This window comes from Equus caballus, chromosome 10 (genome assembly GCF_041296265.1).
Source record: "Equus caballus isolate H_3958 breed thoroughbred chromosome 10, TB-T2T, whole genome shotgun sequence".
Taxonomy (NCBI): domain Eukaryota; kingdom Metazoa; phylum Chordata; class Mammalia; order Perissodactyla; family Equidae; genus Equus; species Equus caballus.
The window spans coordinates 58,942,309-58,960,793 of record NC_091693.1 but is presented as its reverse complement, the minus strand read 5'-3'; the positions used below and the strand labels follow the sequence as shown (position 1 = coordinate 58,960,793).

The 18,485-nt window shown below is 35.5% G+C and overlaps 1 protein-coding gene across 1 annotated transcript in view; it reads left to right on the top strand.

The window, feature by feature from the left end:
• ASCC3 (activating signal cointegrator 1 complex subunit 3) overlaps window positions 1-18,485 on the top strand; it is a 336,776-nt gene that overhangs the window by 260,443 nt on the left and 57,848 nt on the right. Inside the window, exons 35-36 of the mRNA XM_001915668.6 lie at window positions 12,435-12,546; window positions 12,744-12,878. Coding sequence (XP_001915703.3) covers window positions 12,435-12,546; window positions 12,744-12,878 — 247 coding nt within the window. The remainder of the gene's footprint in view (window positions 1-12,434; window positions 12,547-12,743; window positions 12,879-18,485) is intronic.

The following is an 18,485-nucleotide window of genomic DNA, read 5'->3' as shown; positions in this document are numbered from 1 at the left end:
TGTTAAACCATTGTAAGGTCTTGAACTGAGAGATTACAATGAAAATGTTATTACTAAATCTTGCCTGTTGGTGCCTTAAGAAATTTGTTTCTTCTCAGCCAACATTTCCACTTACATAGATAGGAGTTTGAGAATATGGTGCCATTTTGCTCAGTTTCCTCAACTGTTAGGACCTCTCGATTAGGTACAAAATATCATTTGGGAACATGACTACAGAATTGATGAGATAGCCATCCAGCACTGCAAATGTATCATAGTAAATAGATCACAGGATTAGAATTGTGGAGTCGGATACTGGGATAGGGTTTACATGCACTCTAGTCCCAACTTTTGTTTGATATTGAAGAAATGAAGACTGGAAACTTAAAGTGACTTGCCCTGAATCCCGTAATTACTTTGTGATAAAGCCAGGACTTAAAAACCTAAGTTTTCTGACTCACAACTCTTTGTTTTTTAGAAGGAGAGGGGGCTTGGTTTCTAAGTGTTGATATATTTCTTTTTCATATATCTTAAGAATAGAGGCAATTAATCTGGAGGAAAGAGCTTTGAACTTGGAATCAGAACACTGATTCTTGTTTCACCTTTTACTAACTGTGACCTTGAGTCATTTCACCTCTCTCAGCTTCCCTTTCCTTATCTGGAAAGTGAGGAATAGCCTGCATTGCTCACAGGGCCATATTGAGAATCAAACACATGAAGTAAAGTCTTTCTAAGCTCTGTATTAATTATGAAGAGCATAATTAATGTTGCTGAGTGAACTGCTCTTCCTGTACTCCCTTCTGGTTGGTTTACTGGTCTATACCATCCTAAAGAGTCTAGTTTAGAGACTAAAAACCTAATCCTTTCTGTCAGCTCGTCTCATTAGCAAACAAGGGAATAATTCACTGAGGTAAATTGAATTCTTCAGCAAATTATGTTTCCTATTGAATCCACAGGTACACTGAACTTCGTATGTACATCTCCTTTTCTTAAATTAAAAAAAATTTTTAACTTACTATTGTAAAACAATTTGAAACTTTAAAAGAATTGCAAAAATAGTACAAAAAGGCACTACATATCCTTCACAAAGCTTCCTCAAGCGTCAACATCTTACATGACCATAGTACAATTATCTAAACCAGGAAATGAAGATTTATGTAATACTATTAACTAGTTCACAGGCTTTATTCAGATTTCATCAATTATCCCACCAATGTCCGTTTTCTGTCCAGGATCCAATTTAGTATCGTGCATTGCATTTAGTTGTCCTTTCTCCTTAGTTCATACCAATCTGTGATATTTCCTCGGTCTTTGTCCATCATAACCTTGACACTTTAGAAGAATATTGGCTGGTTATTTTACAGAATGTCCTTCAATTTGGGTTCCACTAAAGTGTCCTCATCCCTAAGTTTAAGTTCTGCCCTTTTGGGCAAGAATACTGTGGAAGTGATGTCTTGCTCTTCTCAATGCATAATATCATCAAGTTCTTCTCTAGAGATCCCTTCTATATTTAAAATATCACCTATATGTGAAAAACCCCAAAATATGTTACTCCAATCTGCTCTCTATCAAAATGCAATCTCATTCTCTACCTGCCTTCTGAATGTTGCCACATGAGCTGCCCACCATCATTTCAAACTCAACATGTCTAAAACTGGATTAGTCATCTAGCAATAACTTCCTCTCATCTTTCTTACTTTTGTTAATGTTAGCACTCTGCATCTGTTTACATTGACCTCAAACCTCAAATTTGCATTTTAATTTTTCTTTTCCCTTGTTTAGTTAGTTCTCCAACAGCTTACTCTGCTTTTAGTCTATCCCCAATCTAGCCTGATTTGCAACTGTCATATAGTACTGATCAGAAATTAGATGTATTATGTTGGTTGTGGGAGCTAGATAAGGTTTAGTTAGTAGACATAGAATGCATTAAGTCTTTACATTCAGATAATGAGTGGGAGACTGTCCAACTTTACGTTTTTTCAACCATGAGAGTGAGATGAGCCAAAAGCACAGCTGGAGGTGCCAATCGGAATAGGGGTCCTGCTGAGAGGGAACTGGAGTAGGCATCACTCCCTGTTGCTCTGGTTACAAGCTACCTTCTATTTAATAATATTATGGTGAGAAAATCCACGTGAACAAGTATCTAAGTACACAAGTATATAAGTATATAAGAAACAGTATTAATTAGGGACAGAACAAGAAGTTTAGGGAGGTTAGCAGTGGAAAAAGATGAAATCTTGAGGGGATGTATTTGGGTTATAACTTAAAGAAATGCTACTGAGCTTCTGAGCCAGGGGACTTCTTGCGTATTGACAACTAAGGATATCTCCTGCTCTTATGATTGTAGTTCTTGTATGTACGCGAGTGAGTGTGAGTGTTCCTTAGTTTACATTGCCTTGCTTCCTTTATCTGATGGCTGTCTTTGCTGGGAGGAAATTCTGGGACCAGGGGTCAAAGGACACATCATCTTGTTCCGTTGGCTTAGGGCACTTAGTAGTTGCGGCAGCTGCTTTTCCTGCCCTCTGGGCTGCCATGGATGAGAGCTCGGTATCCCCCACTACCACCACCAGAGGGGCAAAGATAGGTTGAAGGAAACTTTAATTCACACCACCTCTGGGTAAGAGGTTCCTCTCATTTTCGTGCTTTTACTGTCACTCTTCTTCCTGCCTGCGTTGCCCTCCCCAGCCCTTAAAGCCAGCCAAGCTCTAACAGTCTTAAAAGTCCAGTCATATATTGATAAATGCACTTCAATTAATTTTTGGGAGGGGGTGGTTTATCCACTCTTGACCATCCGTATCAAGTGTGCCAGTTCCTTTAGTACCCACCTTTGTGTATTTTGAGATACCTGGCTAGGTTAAGAGTAAGACTGTCATTGTTATTCAGAAGTAGAAACCTATGCCCAAGCTGTTGCCATCTGAATTAATCAGTCCAGAATAGGTACAACAATAAATAAATTTAAAAAAAAGCATAGCTATGATGGCATTTTTCACAGAAATAGAACAATCCTAAAATTCATATGGAACCACAAAAGACCCCAAATAGCCAAAGCAATCTTGAGAAAGAAGAACAAAGCTAGACGTGTATCGCACTTCCTGATTTCAAACTATATTAGAAAGCTATAATAATCAAAACAGTCTGACACTGAGGGGCTGGCCTAGTGGCATAGTGGTTAAGTTCACACACTCCACTTCAGTGTCCTGGGGTTTGCAGGTTTGGATCCCACCTGTGGACCTGGCACCACTTGTCAAGTCACACTGTGGTGGCATCCCACATAAAATAAAGGAAGATTGGCACAGATGTTAGTTCAGCAACAATCTTCCTCAAGCAAAATTGGCAACTGCTGTTAGCTCAAGGCCGATCTTCCTCACCAAAAAAACAAAAAAATGTATGATACTGTCATAAAAACAGACACCTAGATCAATGGAACAGAATAGGAAATCCAGATAGACCACGCATATAGGATCAATTAATCTGCAACAATATACAATGGGGGAAAAGACAATCTCTCCAGTAAATGGTGCTGGGAAAACTGGGCAGCCACAGGCCAAAGAATGAAACTGCACCACTATCTTACACCATACACAAAAATCTACTCAAAATGGATCAAAGACCTGAAGGTAAGACCTGAAACTGTGAAAGTCCTCAAAGAAAACATAGGCGATAAGCTCACTTATATCAATCTTGGCAGTGATTTTTTGGATTTGACACCAAAAGCAAAGGCAACTAAAGCAACAATGAACAGGTGGGAACTACGTGTAACTGAAAAGCTTCTGTATAGTAAAGGAAACCATCAACAAAATGAAAAGACAACCTATGGAATGGGAGAAAATATTTGCAAATCATATGTCTGATAAGGGGTTAATATCCAAAATATATAAGAAATTCATACAACTCAATAGGAAAAAAACCATCTGATTAAAAAATGGGCAGAGGATCTGAATAGAGGTTTTTCCAAAGAAGATATCCAAATGGTCAACAGGTACATGAAAAAATGCTCAACATCACTAATCATCAGGGAAATACAAATCAAAACCACAATGAGATATCACCTCACACCTGTTAGAATGGCTATTATCAAAAAGACAAGAGAGAACAAGTGCTGGCGAGGATGTGGAGAAAAGGGAACCCTTGTGTACTGTTGGTAAGAATGCAAATTGGTCCAGCCACTACGGAAGACAACATAGAGGTTCCTCAAAAAATTAAAAATAGAACTAGTATATGATTCAGCAATTCCGCTTCTGGGTATTTATCCAGAGAAAACACAATCACTCTCAAAAAGCTATCTGCACCCTCATGTTTATTGCAGCATTATTTATAAGAGCCAAGACACGGAAATAACCTAAGTGTCCATCAGCAGGTGAATGGATAAAGAAAATGTGGTGTGTGTCTGTGTATACATGTACGTATATATATATATATACACACACACACACACTGGAATAAAAAAGAAGGAAATCTTGCCATTTGCGACAACCCGGATGGACCTTGAGGGCATTATGCTAAGTGAAATAAGTCAGAGAGAAAGACAAGTATTATATCATCTCACTTATATCTGGAATCTAAAATAAAAAACCAATCTCATAGATAGAGAGAACAGATTGGTGGTTGCCAGAGGTAGGGGGTGGGGTAGGCAAAATGGATGAAGCTGGTCAAAAGGTACAAAATTCCAGTTATAAAATAAATAAGTCTGGGGATGTAGTGTACAACATGGTGACTATAGTTAATACTGTATTGCATATTTGAAAGTTGCTAAGAGAGTAGACCTTAAAAAGTTCTAATCACAAGAAAAAAATTGTAACTGTGTGGTGATGGATGTTAACTGAACTTATTGTGGTGATCATTTTGTAATATATGTATATATCAAATAATTATGTTGTACACCTAAAACTAATATAGTGTTATATGTCAATTGTATCTCAATAATAAAAGCTATGATTAGCAAAAAAAAAAAAAAAAAGCTATGATTAGGTTCTGTTGGAAGGTAATAGCAACATGAGTAATAATATCTAGTCTCAAAATTCATAAAATCTACTTAATATGGTCAAGTATAAGCATTTAAAAATTAAATCTGTATTCCTTAATTCAGTAAACATCTATTGAGTGCCTCTTAAGTGCCAGGCGCTATTCTAGGAATTTTAAAGATGTATTAGTAAACTAATCAGAAAAATTTCTGTTTTCACGGCACTCATGTTCTTTTAGCAGAGACGGTAAATTTAAAAGTATAAAGTGATGAGTGCTTGGAGAAAAAAGAGAACAACGTAAGGAAGACTGGGAGAGCCAGAGGGTCAAGTGGGAGGAATTACAGTATTAAATAGGGAGTCAGAGTGGGCCTAATTAGAGGTGCTGAAGGGGAGTTGAGGAGATGTTGGTCATGGGTACAAACTTTCAGTTATAAATAAGATAAGTAAGTTCTGGGGAGCTAATATACAGCATGGTGACTATAGTTAACCATACTGTATTGTTCAAAAAATTAAAAAGGATACTGCCATTTGAACAAAGACTTGAAAGAGATAAGAAGGTTGGCTGCAGGAATATCTGGGGAACAGCTTTTCAGGCCAGGGGAACAGGAGAGCTTCCAAGGCAGGCATGTCTGGTGTATTCAAGGCACAGTGAGGGCAAAGTGTAACTGAAGTGGAATAAGTGAGGGTGCAGAACAACAGGAGATAAGGTTAGGGTTGTTGGGGGTTGGGTGGTAGAACAGGTCATGTGGGATCTTAGAGGCCATAATAAGGCCTTAGATTTTCTTTCTGGGTGAAATGAGAACCATTGTAGGGTTTTGAGCAGAGGGCTGATAGGATCTATTCATATCATGGGTCAGGTCAATTAGAATCATAAGTTGTTATAAATGATTTAAATTTTGCTGTTGAAAGACAGAAATTCTCGTATTGATTTTTTTTAAATCCAGCTAAACATGATTTATAAGCAATGATATATATGATTTATATATTAAATCAAAATGATACAGAAAAGTTGAAAATTAAGGATTAGGGGGCAGCCCCATGGCCAAGTGGTTAAGTTCGCGCACTCTGCTGCGGCTGCCCAGGGTTTCGCTGGTTCGGATCCTGGGCGCGGACATGGCACCGCTCGTCAGGCCACGTTGAGGCAGTGTCCCACATGCCACAACTAGAAGGACCTGCAACTAAGATACAACTATGTACCGGGGGGATTTGAGGAGATAAAGCAGAAAAAAAAAGAAGATTGGCAACAGTTGTTAGCTCAGGTGCCAATCTTTAAAAAAAAAAAGGAAATTAAGGATTGAATGAAGACATGGAGAATAACAAAAAGAAAGCAGTAGCTGCAGAATTAAAATCAGACGAAATGAAATTCAGGGCAAAAAAGATTGAAAAGGACAAAGAACCATTCATGTCAATAACAAGAACAGGCACTAAAAAGTTATAGTAGTGTACAATTTCCTTGAATATGTGTATATCTTTTTGTGTACCCTCCCAAAACAATTATCATACTTGCAAATATATCACGGAAATTTATTTATAAAAATGTACCATATACTGGACCACAAAGAACAACTCAGTATATTTCAAAATGTAGAGATCATAAGGCCATCTTTTCAGTGTATAATGTAATGAAACCAGAGATAAACAATAAAAAGGATGGCAAAAAAATAAATCGCACTGCTTAGGATTTAAGTACTTTTATTTTGGTGAAAGATGAAATTTTTTAAAAAGTTACAGACTAGAGGTATACAAAAATAAGAGTGTTACATAACAAAACCTATAAATTCCAATCAAAGCACAATTCCAAGGAACATTCATATCTTTCGAGCACCTACAGGCAACTGAATGCTTGAAAGTAAAATAAGCAAGCATCCGCCTCGAGGAACTAGATGAAGAAAGTTAGCAAAACATAAATAAAAGCAAAGAGGAATTTATAAAAATGGGAATTGAAATTAGTAAAGTGGGAAACAAAAACTACGCTAATATTATTTATTGAGCATCTACTATATTTGAGATACTGTTTCAAAAACTTTACTCATTTAGTACTGTTTTGATCCCCATTTTATACATAAAGGAGCTGAATCCCAGGGAGATTATGCTACTTGCCCACGTTGGCACAGCTCCTGAGTGGCAGAGGCAGCCACTGGCTCCAAAGACCACATTCTCTGTCACTGGACTCATTATCAGGTCCAGAACTCAAATAGCCACACTCCCTGTCCACTTCTCTATTCACTGCTATGTTGGAAAATCTATTTTTGGTGGAAACTCTACCACACTAATTCTAAATATATAACACTTTTGTTCATTTGATACAAAAAAAAAAATTGTCAGTTTTAGTGAAATAGGAAATTGTGCTTAAATAAATTTAAAAATTTCATATTTTACTTAGTCTGCTATGGACAAGCCCTGCAATGTTCTTTCTTTTCTTCTTTCCTTGATTATATCTTTTTATTATTGTCTGTGCTAACATCACCTTTCCCCAAAGTTGGAAGCGAAGAAAGGCACAGGAGCTCAGGAAATTGGTAAATTTTTCCTCCTTATTTTTATATCTGTAAAAGTTTTAAGAAGGCTAAAATCATTGTCTCAAATGATGAGCTTGTATAATGCGTAGTTTTAATTTATCTTTGACACTCCCTATCATGAAGAGCCAGAAATTAAGATTTGACTTTTGGTTGGGTTGGAGGGGCGTATGTGCACTCTTGTGTGCGTGCTTGTGTGTGTAACAAGAAGACACTGAGGTTTATTTAAAATAGAAAAGACAAAGACCATTTTCAAAATACAGTCATATATAGATAAATAAATATGACCGAATTCTCCAACCCCCTTCATTGAATCATACCCCCACCACACCATCACCAAAAGAAACGCTTATATTGACAAAGATTTCAGCCACTGGTCCTGGGTTTTCTCTATATGTGTGTTTATATTCTTTTGTGTGTGTGTGTGTGTGTGTGTGTGAGAGAGAGAGAGACATGTATATATACATATATGCATATAAAGATACATATTTTATGTATAAATATGTGTAGACACATAAATATGTGTACGTTCGTTCACATATATATAAACACATGTACTAGTGCATTATGAAATATAATATATTCCAAATTGAGTTCTGGATTCAATTTGTATGTTCAATTTTACTCTCACTTTTCCCTTGAGATAGCTTTTAAATATTTCTGGGACAAAAAATGTTGTGGTGATTTCAGCTGTCCCTGCAACCACTTTCATTATTTCTGTCATTATTACTGCTGCATAATCCGAACATAAAAAACATGGTGCTGTAACAAATGACTTCCCAGTACTGACAGTTATAGCAGCGGCGCCTCAATACTGATGAGAAATTTCCCAGGGAGATCTCTGGCCAGGTTTACATAAACCAAACAGGATATGGCTGCCGCTATGTACACTAAATCCAGACTGTTTGGGTGTAGCTTTATCTGTGTTTTACATTTCAATAAAATCTCTTTTATTTTCAACTGGTGAAATTTCATCCTTATTAAGGTTGGAAGAAGATAATTTAAGGTTTCATGTGTCACATTCTTGTTTGTCCTTTGATAAAATCTTTTAAAGATAATTTTTTAAAAGTTGTTTTACTTTTTGATAGTTAAAATTTAATGAACTTTGTAAATTTTTATGACAGGGAGAGATTTGTTATGACTTTTCCCCAATGGACTGCTAATAGAAGTTAGCTTGTCTAGCCCATGTGCTAGATGCTGTCAGTATCAAACTGCCTTTGACTTTCACACCTCTCAGGGGACTAGTAATTGTTGTGTTCAAACAGCCTGTAATTGTGATCCCACTGGCTTTCTCAGTACGCTTCTGGCTATTAGAATCATTAAACAACTCAGCACCTGTTAACAGCATTGTAAATATTCAACCCTGCTTGTGTGCAGGTTGAGTCCAATATAGAGAAATCTTACAGAGCTCAGCCTCATAAATTAGAGCTTCTGACAAGTCAATTATTGTGAAACTGGGTTTCTCTGTGAAATAAATGAAATATCGTGCTGACAAAAAGGTAGGCTGTCTGTTTATGGCAAAGAGAAGATAATGACTTGATGATTCAATGCAGCAAGCATGAGACAACGTTGTATCCTTTCTCCGTGAACAGTTGTGTAATATTTCTGTTTAAATAACCAGGAAATTATAAATTTTATACTGTGGAGAGTGCAACATGAAAACAGACCTTTTTACTTAGCTGTTGCATGCTTTTTCAAGTTAGTAAAGTAATTATTGAAATTAATGATATGTAACATTTTAAGCTAAAGGCTTATAATTATTTAGGCTAGAAATTGCTCAGTGGCTGAACAGTTCACGTGATAGAAACAAAGTCCTGCTAATGCTACTAATAAAGATCATATAAATATAAACTCTATTCTTTTTTGTAGTCTAAATATTCTTTTATATAATCTAAAATATATTCAGAATATATTATCTCTCAATTTTGTGATGTAAAAAATAATTCCATTTATATTCAGTTTATTATTTTACAGTGTCTTGAAAATCTAATTAAGATGTATCAATATCTTTTATAATGATTTGTAAATGTTTTAAGTAACCTTAGAATCAGTCCAAACATTAGCGAAGAATGATGCTTAGTATAAATCAGTGAAGTTATATCACTAACAAAAATAAATGCATTTTATTTAGTGTGTGTGTTGGCTGCATAAGAGACAAATTTTTAATGATTAAGATTTTACTATTTTATTCTTGAATGTAATATTTCAACTAGCATTCTCTATTTTTAAGCCGTCACTTTAAAAATAAATAAATAAATAAAAGTTACCACTTGTATATACTAGAATACCTGAGGAAAACAATTTTAGTGATGTTTTTAAAATTCTAGATTATCCCCAGGTATCATAAGGATAAGAGTATTAATATTGAATAGATTGAATATCAATTCAATTACTTAAAATGAATTTTGCATTTCTTCTATTATGGAAGTCAATAAGAATGTTGATGAGCACATTAGAAAAGAACAAGTATATTAATAAATATCGATGGAAATTTTTCATGTTATTCTCCTCAAAAAAATCTGTTAACTTTTAGCAAGTTAGATTATGAATAATATTTTAATGTAGTCAACAGATAATTTGTTGTAGTCTTAGAGATATAATTTCCCTTAATTTTTTATTTCTTGCAACTTATTTTAAATGTTTACCCTGACTGTACTTTATCTGGATAAAAGCTACAAATTAACTTTAAAAAAGTCCCAGTAGACTTAAATAAACAAACTTTAGACAGGATATTAGCCCATCAAAATATATCTTAATATATACCTAAAACAGTGAATAAAATAAATATAAAAAAGAACCTGTTTGTTGAAGGCAAGTGTTTATCATTAATGGTTTATTTTTTGTAAGTGTACCAAATTTATTCATTAAAGCATAAAATGGTAAAATTGGCCTTCCAGTTATATTTGTAGGAGAATGACTGGTGGTAATCAGCAGCAGCATCCATGAGATTTTTTTTTCAAATTACCTAATAAATTTAGAGTTAAAAATGGAATTTTAACTTTTTGTTTCACAGTAATATTATTTTCATAATATCTTCTTTCTGTAATTTTAATTGCATAAAGAATAGTTTGATTCTTGCTTTACAAATGGTACTACTTATTCAGTGTCCTGGGCACATTTTCACTAGTGTTTTCAATTTAGAAATAACTTTATCAACTATGTCTTAGTCCAGACAGCTAAAAATAGTGTTGGAAAATTTATAGGCTTAGCAAGCCAAAAGAATGTGAATATAAAGTAAGCACTTACATTGCAGAAAGTTTGGCTGATAAATTTCATTTGCTGGAAGAAAATGAAAGACAAAAAATATTGTTAATAATTTGGACTGGCTTTGGGGATCTGTCTTTTTTATGGGGCTTTGAATGTCCAGAATTTTTATTTTCACCTCTAAAGCAGAATACATTATTCTAACTAAATATTCCTTCTTAGTCATTTTTCAGGATAAAGGAAATATTTTCTAAAGGTTTCTAATGCTGGTTTTTCTCTTTCGTGTGTGCCTGATTAGATGAAAGTCTGTACATCTTGTTTAAATTAATAACAGCCCTGGTTTCAATACTTATTTATGTGTTCATTGATAAATATTGTTTATTTTGCTCTATAAACAAGAGCTTTTCTAGGAAATGCAGTAATTTCTCTACAAACTAAAATTAAAAGTATTTCTTTTTTATGAAAATTCAAATCCTCAGCATATAATTATTACTTATAGTTATTTTCCCAAATAAATAGCCTGTTATTGATCCTCACTCAGTGGAGACTCTCATATTTGGGTGTACCTTGCCATTTGTGCTAACTCCTTTTTGTAATGAAAATATATCCTGCCGTGATTTAGCTCCTGCTTTGTGTATTTATAAAGAAATTTTTGTAGTATACTGACCCAAAACCTTTTCCTTTGAAAATAAGAAGAAAAAAAAGATCACCATGTTGACATGTTTCTTCATCCTTCTCAGACTGTGGTTTCCTTTAGGCCTCTCCCATTTGAGATTGTTAACACTTTTGCCGAGGCTGTCAGAATCCCCCTCCTCTATTCTTGTACAGATGTAAAACCCTCGTGCTGGGGTTTCAGTGACAAGAGCCTGTTCTCTGAGGCCACTTTCCACTTCTGTTCGTTGATTTGGATGGAGGAAGGAGAGGTAGGCCGCGTAAACTCTCCATACTGAATAGGGTACGGGCTTCACTCAGCAGGAATTCAAGAACTGCCATGCCTGTGGGGACAGTCCCTCAGCTTTGGGGTCTATTCCCAAGCGCAGAGTCCTGGTGACCTTAGGGATTTACCAAGAACCTGTCCGGGATACAGGGAAGAGCATTCAGGTGAATTGCATGTCCTTAGGTTTTTTACTTGCAAAATATCTGGAGCTGAACCTGTGTGTTTTCTGTCTATTGAAGCTTAGTTAGAATACTTTATTTTTAGCCTGATGATGTCCCTTCCAATCTTGAAGATAACATTTATTCCTTAAGCACCAGGGGAACGATAATTGACTAAATTTCCTAAAAGAACTCATCTACCACCCAAATCAATAGTTCTGTGAGTTTTGTAAAGTTACTGAGGATAGGTTTTTATACATAAAAGGGAATTTTATGTATATAAATGTATATACTAATATATCAATGTAAATAATATATTATTATATGCTTCTTACCTTTTCTAAGTCTGGTGCATAATTTTAGTTTGCTGTAGATGTGTAATCTGAAGTAATGCCAGTTTTAACACTGGAAAGTTAGTATCTTTTTAAAATGATGCTGAATTTTATCTGCTTATCCCACATGTTTTTAATGCATTGTCATTGTTCATCCTTGTCATCAAACCTTGGTATGGGGCTTTTGATCTGTAAAATGGGAATGGTGATCACAGTTGCTTTATTTCTTTAATTCACTGGAAATATAATTGTTTTTTGAAATTCTGAAAAGAAAAGAACACTGTGAAATTGAAGTGATAGTTTTAATAGAATATATCTAGAAACAAATAATGACCTCGCTTGTTTTCCAGCTACTACAATTTGAGTGATGTGAGCCATGATTCTGTGAACAAATTTCTGTCCAATCTGGTCGAGAAGTCCCTGGTTGAATTGGAACATTCCTATTGTATTGAAATTGGAGAGGTACGACTCAGCCATACACACTCCAAGTGCAAAGACTGCCTGGCTTTTTAACAGCAGGGGTTTTGCTTCTAATGATAACCAAAAATTGTAATGAAATTGTTGCAATAGTGATTTGTAGTATGAATTATTAATTTTATGAATGTATCCATTTCTATTGTACTTTTCATTTATGTCATTTGATCTTTCTTTTGAAATAGGATAATCGGAGCATTGAACCTCTGACATATGGCCGAATTGCCTCTTATTACTATTTGAAGCACCAAACAGTTAAAATGTTCAAGGAGCGTTTGAAACCTGAATGTGGTACTGAAGAATTGCTTTCAATTCTGAGCGTGAGTTTCCTGATGTTATTGCATGGTTTTTTTAATATAAAGAGATTATATTTGATATATTTCATACCTCCTCATTTACTTTGGGTCTTAAATTGTTGCCATCCAGTTCTTCTTGAAATTTGGCGGAAACTGTTTGTGAAGTCCTTCCCTCTGTCAAACAAGATCAATACAGAGCAACATATCTTGGTTCCTATGGGGAACCAAGTGCCCCACAGATAAGGTGACAACGTAATTTATCATTCAAACCTGGATCTTTCTGATAATGGAATGGAGCACTCTTAATATTGAAGCCAGGATAATAGGTGTAAACTGGGCTCTCCTGGGCAGCCAGGTGATCACCCTGTACTTTAATCTAATAGCCCGTCTGAGTGAGAATTAAAAGCTTTTCTTCTTGCTTCTTTTGGGTAATTCTTGTTAAATTCATGATGTTACTGAATTTTCTTTACCTGAGGATCCACATGATTAAGCTCTCTTAAAATTAATGCCAGAAAAGCTGTTTAACTTCCCACTTCCAAAAAAAGTACAACCAGACTTATCACACAGTAAAAAACTATACTGAGTTCATTTTTGCTTTTTGCCAAGAAGCTAAGAACTAAATTCAATATTGAAGTTAAAATTACTATTAGGAGTACCTTCTCCACCTTCCTTTCTGCGTACTATATATATGTGTTATTTATTTTTTTGGTCTTTGTTGAATTTAAGTATAATAATTTACAACAAAACTTTGTTGGCACATTATTCAGGGTATATGTTACAAGTGAATACTGTATGGTATCTTATCCCTTGAGTGTCTTGGTGCCTTTTAAAAAATTAAGAACCATTGGACTATAATGTCTTTAAGATCCTTCTCTTCTAAATTCACTGATTCCGAGATAGTTCACTTACTTAATAGGTTTTTTCTTCTCTCTCCTGTTGCTTTCTCATTCTCAATAGGCTTCAATATCCCATTCTCAGTTTTCTAATTTTTCAGTATTTTTCCCTTTGAACAACTAGTGTATAGATTTTCTTCACAGCATAAGGCCAAATACATTGTAGTGACTCAGAAAATATTTGTTAATGGATTCATAGGTAGATGGATGGATCCTGTATTAACCAGTTTCCTATCGTTTGCTCTATAGAAAAGAGAAGATTAACATATATGAGGCAGCTATCAAAAAATGATTTTTTATGTAAAATTAAAAATTCATTTCTGAAGTAAGAGTATAAAAAAATGAAAAACATTTTTAGATTCCGAAAATTGAGGTTTTTATTATTTCCTAGTCAGGAATTCATAAAAATAGCATTTATCTGGGGGAAAGACAGTAAAATAATGGTTAATTAATTTGGGCAAGCATCTTAAACTAGTTATCTGTTAGATTTAAGAATATAATTTTTATTTCATATTTATCTACCTTGATATATTTAACTAACCTAATATTTAAAGGTTGTCTGCCTTGGGAACACATATAATAATAGCTAACACCTTTGTGTACTTTTCATGTGCTGGGCACCGTTCTCGGAACTTTACAATGATAAGTCATTTAATCCTAACAACAACCACTCATTTGATATTGGTAACATCCCATTATTATTCCTATTTTACAGATTAACCAACTTTTTTGCAGTCTAGTACCTGAGTATGGGTTCTTAACCACTGTACTTTGCTGCCTCTCATGTCATGCAAACACACACACACACACAATGAGGTGGAAGGTACTAAGGTGGGAAGTACAAAGTACCTCATGTTAAGACTGGATGCACATTGTTTCTAAAGGAGGTATGTTGGGGCCAGCCCGGTGGTGCAGCAGTTAAGTGCGCACATTCTGCTTCGGCGGCCTGGGGTTCACCAGTTCGGATCCTGGGTGCAGACATGGCACTGCTTGGCAAAAGCCATGCTGTGGTAGGCGTCCCACATATAAAGTAGAGGAAGACGGGCACGGATGTTAGCTCAGGGCCAGTCTTCCTCAGCAAAAAGAGGAGGATCGACAGCAGTTAGCTCAGGGCTAATCTTCCTCAAAAGAAAAAAAGTTAAAAACAAAAAAAGGAGGTCTGTGAAAACCGTATGCCTATTATGTTCTGCTTCCCTCTCTACTCCACTAAAGAAGCCCAAAAATGCGTACAATACCAGAAGAATTAAATTATTATCCTCTATGCTTCATTCTTCTCTGTGAAAAGGCATTGATGGGAACAAGAGGTCTGTCCACATCCTGTTTCAGCAGCCTGTTTATTTCCAGCATTACGCAGCCTAAAACCAGTTATGCTGATCTCATAGGGTATTTTTATTTTTTATTTTTTTTTTATTTTTTTTTTTTTTTAAAGATTTTATTTTTTCCTTTTTCTCCCCAAAGCCCCCCGGTACATAGTTGTGTATTCTTCGTTGTGGGTTCTTCTAGTTGTGGCATGTGGGACGCTGCCTCAGCGTGGTCTGACGAGCAGTGCCATGTCCGCGCCCAGGATTCGAACCGACGAAACACTGGGCCGCCTGCAGCAGAGCGCGCGAACTTAACCGCTCGGCCACGGGGCCAGCCCCTCATAGGGTATTTTTATTAAGATAAAGTCAGTTCTTTTGTGAATAACTAAACAAAACAAATCATCTGCAAATATATGTCAGGTAAACTCAACAGAATATTTATATAGATATTGTTTGGTGTACTCCCTTAAAAATTTGCACAGCAACAGTGATGTAACCTCTTCATCCTATGGTGTTTGAGTCGGAGGAACTCTCAGCTTCCTCTAGAGAGTGTCTAAGTCTGTAGTGTCTCAGTGAGACTTCTTTTTGCACAAGTATAGCGGGGCATTAGAACTGTAGGACTCACAGTGACAAGCAGATATGCAGGCACCACCAGCTTATTAATTTCTTATCCAGGAATTATTCTCTATTCACTGAAGAACATATGTGTAACTACCAGAAAAACATTACATGATAAAGCAAGATTGTGTTTGAGGTAATTACAGTGCAATTTCTAGAAATCATTCTTTCACTGAGAAGTGTTTTTAAATATTTTCTGTGAGCACACCAAAGATTCCTCAGTGGAATAGCCTCATTATCCTCCCTCCCCTCACCTCCAAAAATGCCTACTAATCTCCTTGTGATTTTAAGACAAGGAGAAAGAGCAGTCAGACAGGAGTTATCAGGGACTGGATGATAAGCGCAACAGGGCAGAGAAGAGTTGCGGGGGGGGGGGGACAGTTAGTGCTTCACGGGCCTATTCCCATTGTCATTGTTTTTGTTACTATAATACTTAATGTCACATTATGTTTTTGAACAATTCACTATTATAACTTATTCACTATTAGCATCTCCTTTTACTAAGACATCCCCATTGATGTTTCTAAAGTCATTTTTGAACTCTTTTACTTTTTGAATTTACAAATTATTTTAAGAGGAATTTTTAGTATTCCTGAGAAGATCACAACTGAAAAGCTTCTATTCTCTTGAGTATTACTTTGCACTTATTATAATACTTTCATCAATTTAATTTTGACAGTGAATGAAATTTTCTCATCATTTCTTAGGCTACATATTGTATTTAACTTTTGCATTTTGGTCTCTTTACTATTAATGATAGTGTAGAAATTATATGACGGTTTTTCTTTTAGGTCCTCTGAAACTGTTCCATTGTGATTATTGTTGACACAGAGAAAACAAACTAGGAGGTAACCATCGAATGAAAAAGGAATACTAAAACATTGATTGACTTCAGCAAACATTTAAAATATATAAACCTATTATTTCTCTTCAGTTAGCATAAAAATAGTTTCAGATGATGATCTCTTGATCTTATGTGTTCATAACTGGTGATCAATACCTTTTTTGGGGCCTTTCTTTTAGAGAAGGTATGTATTTAGAAGCTCATACTTGGCCACCGAGTTGTTTTTCCTTTATACGAATGAATTGGAATTCTCACTCTTTATCTAGTCATTTTGTATATTATTATCAACTTTCCTGAAATAAGAATAAAATTTCTTCTTTTTTTTTTTTTCTTTGAGGAAGGTTAGCCCTGAGCTAACATCTGCTACCAATCCTCCTCTTTTTGCTGAGGAAGACTGGCCCTGCACTAACATCCATGCCCATCTTCCTCTACTTTATATGTGGGATGCCTGCCACAGCATGGCTTGACAAACAGTCACCACCTGGGATCTAAACCAGTGAACTCAGGGCCTCTGAAGCAGAATGTTGTGAACTTAACTGCTACGCCACTGGGCCGGCCCCTAGAATTTCTTCTTAAGTAGGGATATGATTTTATTGCGTTTATAATATTTACTAGAAAGGGTATTTTCTTTCAAAAGTAAAAGAGAAAGCCTTTAATCAAGTCATTTCTTCATCTGTTTTCTTTCGAAGTGCTTTTGGCACTGCAGACTTCCTTCATAGCAGAAGGTTGTCAGGTTTGATAAGAATATTCCATACATTAGGTCTTCTGAATTCTATCCTTTATGTTCTTTTCCCCTATCAATAGACTGGTTTGGGTCAACCTGGTGTTTTGCAGAATCTTTTTATATTGACAATATCACCCTTTTGACTGAAGCATGGAGGAAACAGGAAATTTCCTATGGGTCGTGGTAATAAACTATCAAAGACACTTGGGCATTGCTGCTGAATGAGTGTGGTGCTCTAAGAATGGCAGCAGTATGTTGCCTATCATTAAAAAGAGTATCTAAAAAGAAGACAGGATATAGGATTCTGTCCTTCACGTTAATCTTCCCTCTGCAGGAAATTTGCTATCTATGTTTCTTCTGGCCACACATCAAAAGAACATCATGGAGAAAGTGTGAATGGGCCCAAAGTGAGCTACTCAAATGATAGAAGATATGCGATTAGGGCATTTCAGTCAAGAAAGGCAAAGGCTTTGAATCAGTGTAACTGAAATTAAAATCATGAACTGTATGAATGGAGGCCCTCTTTGGATCTTGAGCACAGTAACTTTTTCAATTAGTAGGAAGTTCCATCTGATCCTGCAAGTAATACACTCGGAGAATTTATGACTTCAATTGATGAATATATTATAGGCCAAAAATACATAGATTCAATAAGGGTTGGGATGAATTTATTAATGTTAAAACTGCTAAAGAACTAAAGGAGGAGATGGAATTGCTGTGACTGTCATATTTGGTGTGCCATGATGGTCATTCCATTACAGACCAAGGAAGGCAAGCCTTAGGACTGGAACTGTATGGCATTTGCGTGTTTTCTTTTCTCTTGGCCCAATAGATATTTTAGGAATACTTTTATCCTTCAGAATATTGTGGGGTTGGTTGGTTTGTTTTTAAAATGTGGCAGTCTGTTATGCTTTCAGGTACCTAATTCCTGTTGATTATTACTCCATTATATGTAAATCTTTATTCCAGTCAACACTGAAAAAGAAAACACACTTCCACTAATGTTTTCTTCTCTAGTAACAAATCTTTTGAGACTTCTCTTTTCACTATTCATCTTCTTCCTGAGAAATTGGACTGTTTCTGGCTTACGTCTTTACATGTCATTGTCTTTAAGTGACATTAAAATACTCTATTGTGGGTGTAAGGCCAAAGATTGTAGTGAGACTATTTCTCTTCACTAATCTTATTCTATAATAGTAACCCGTTTATTTAAATCTTATCTTTCTAATACATCCATGAAAAGAATAAAAC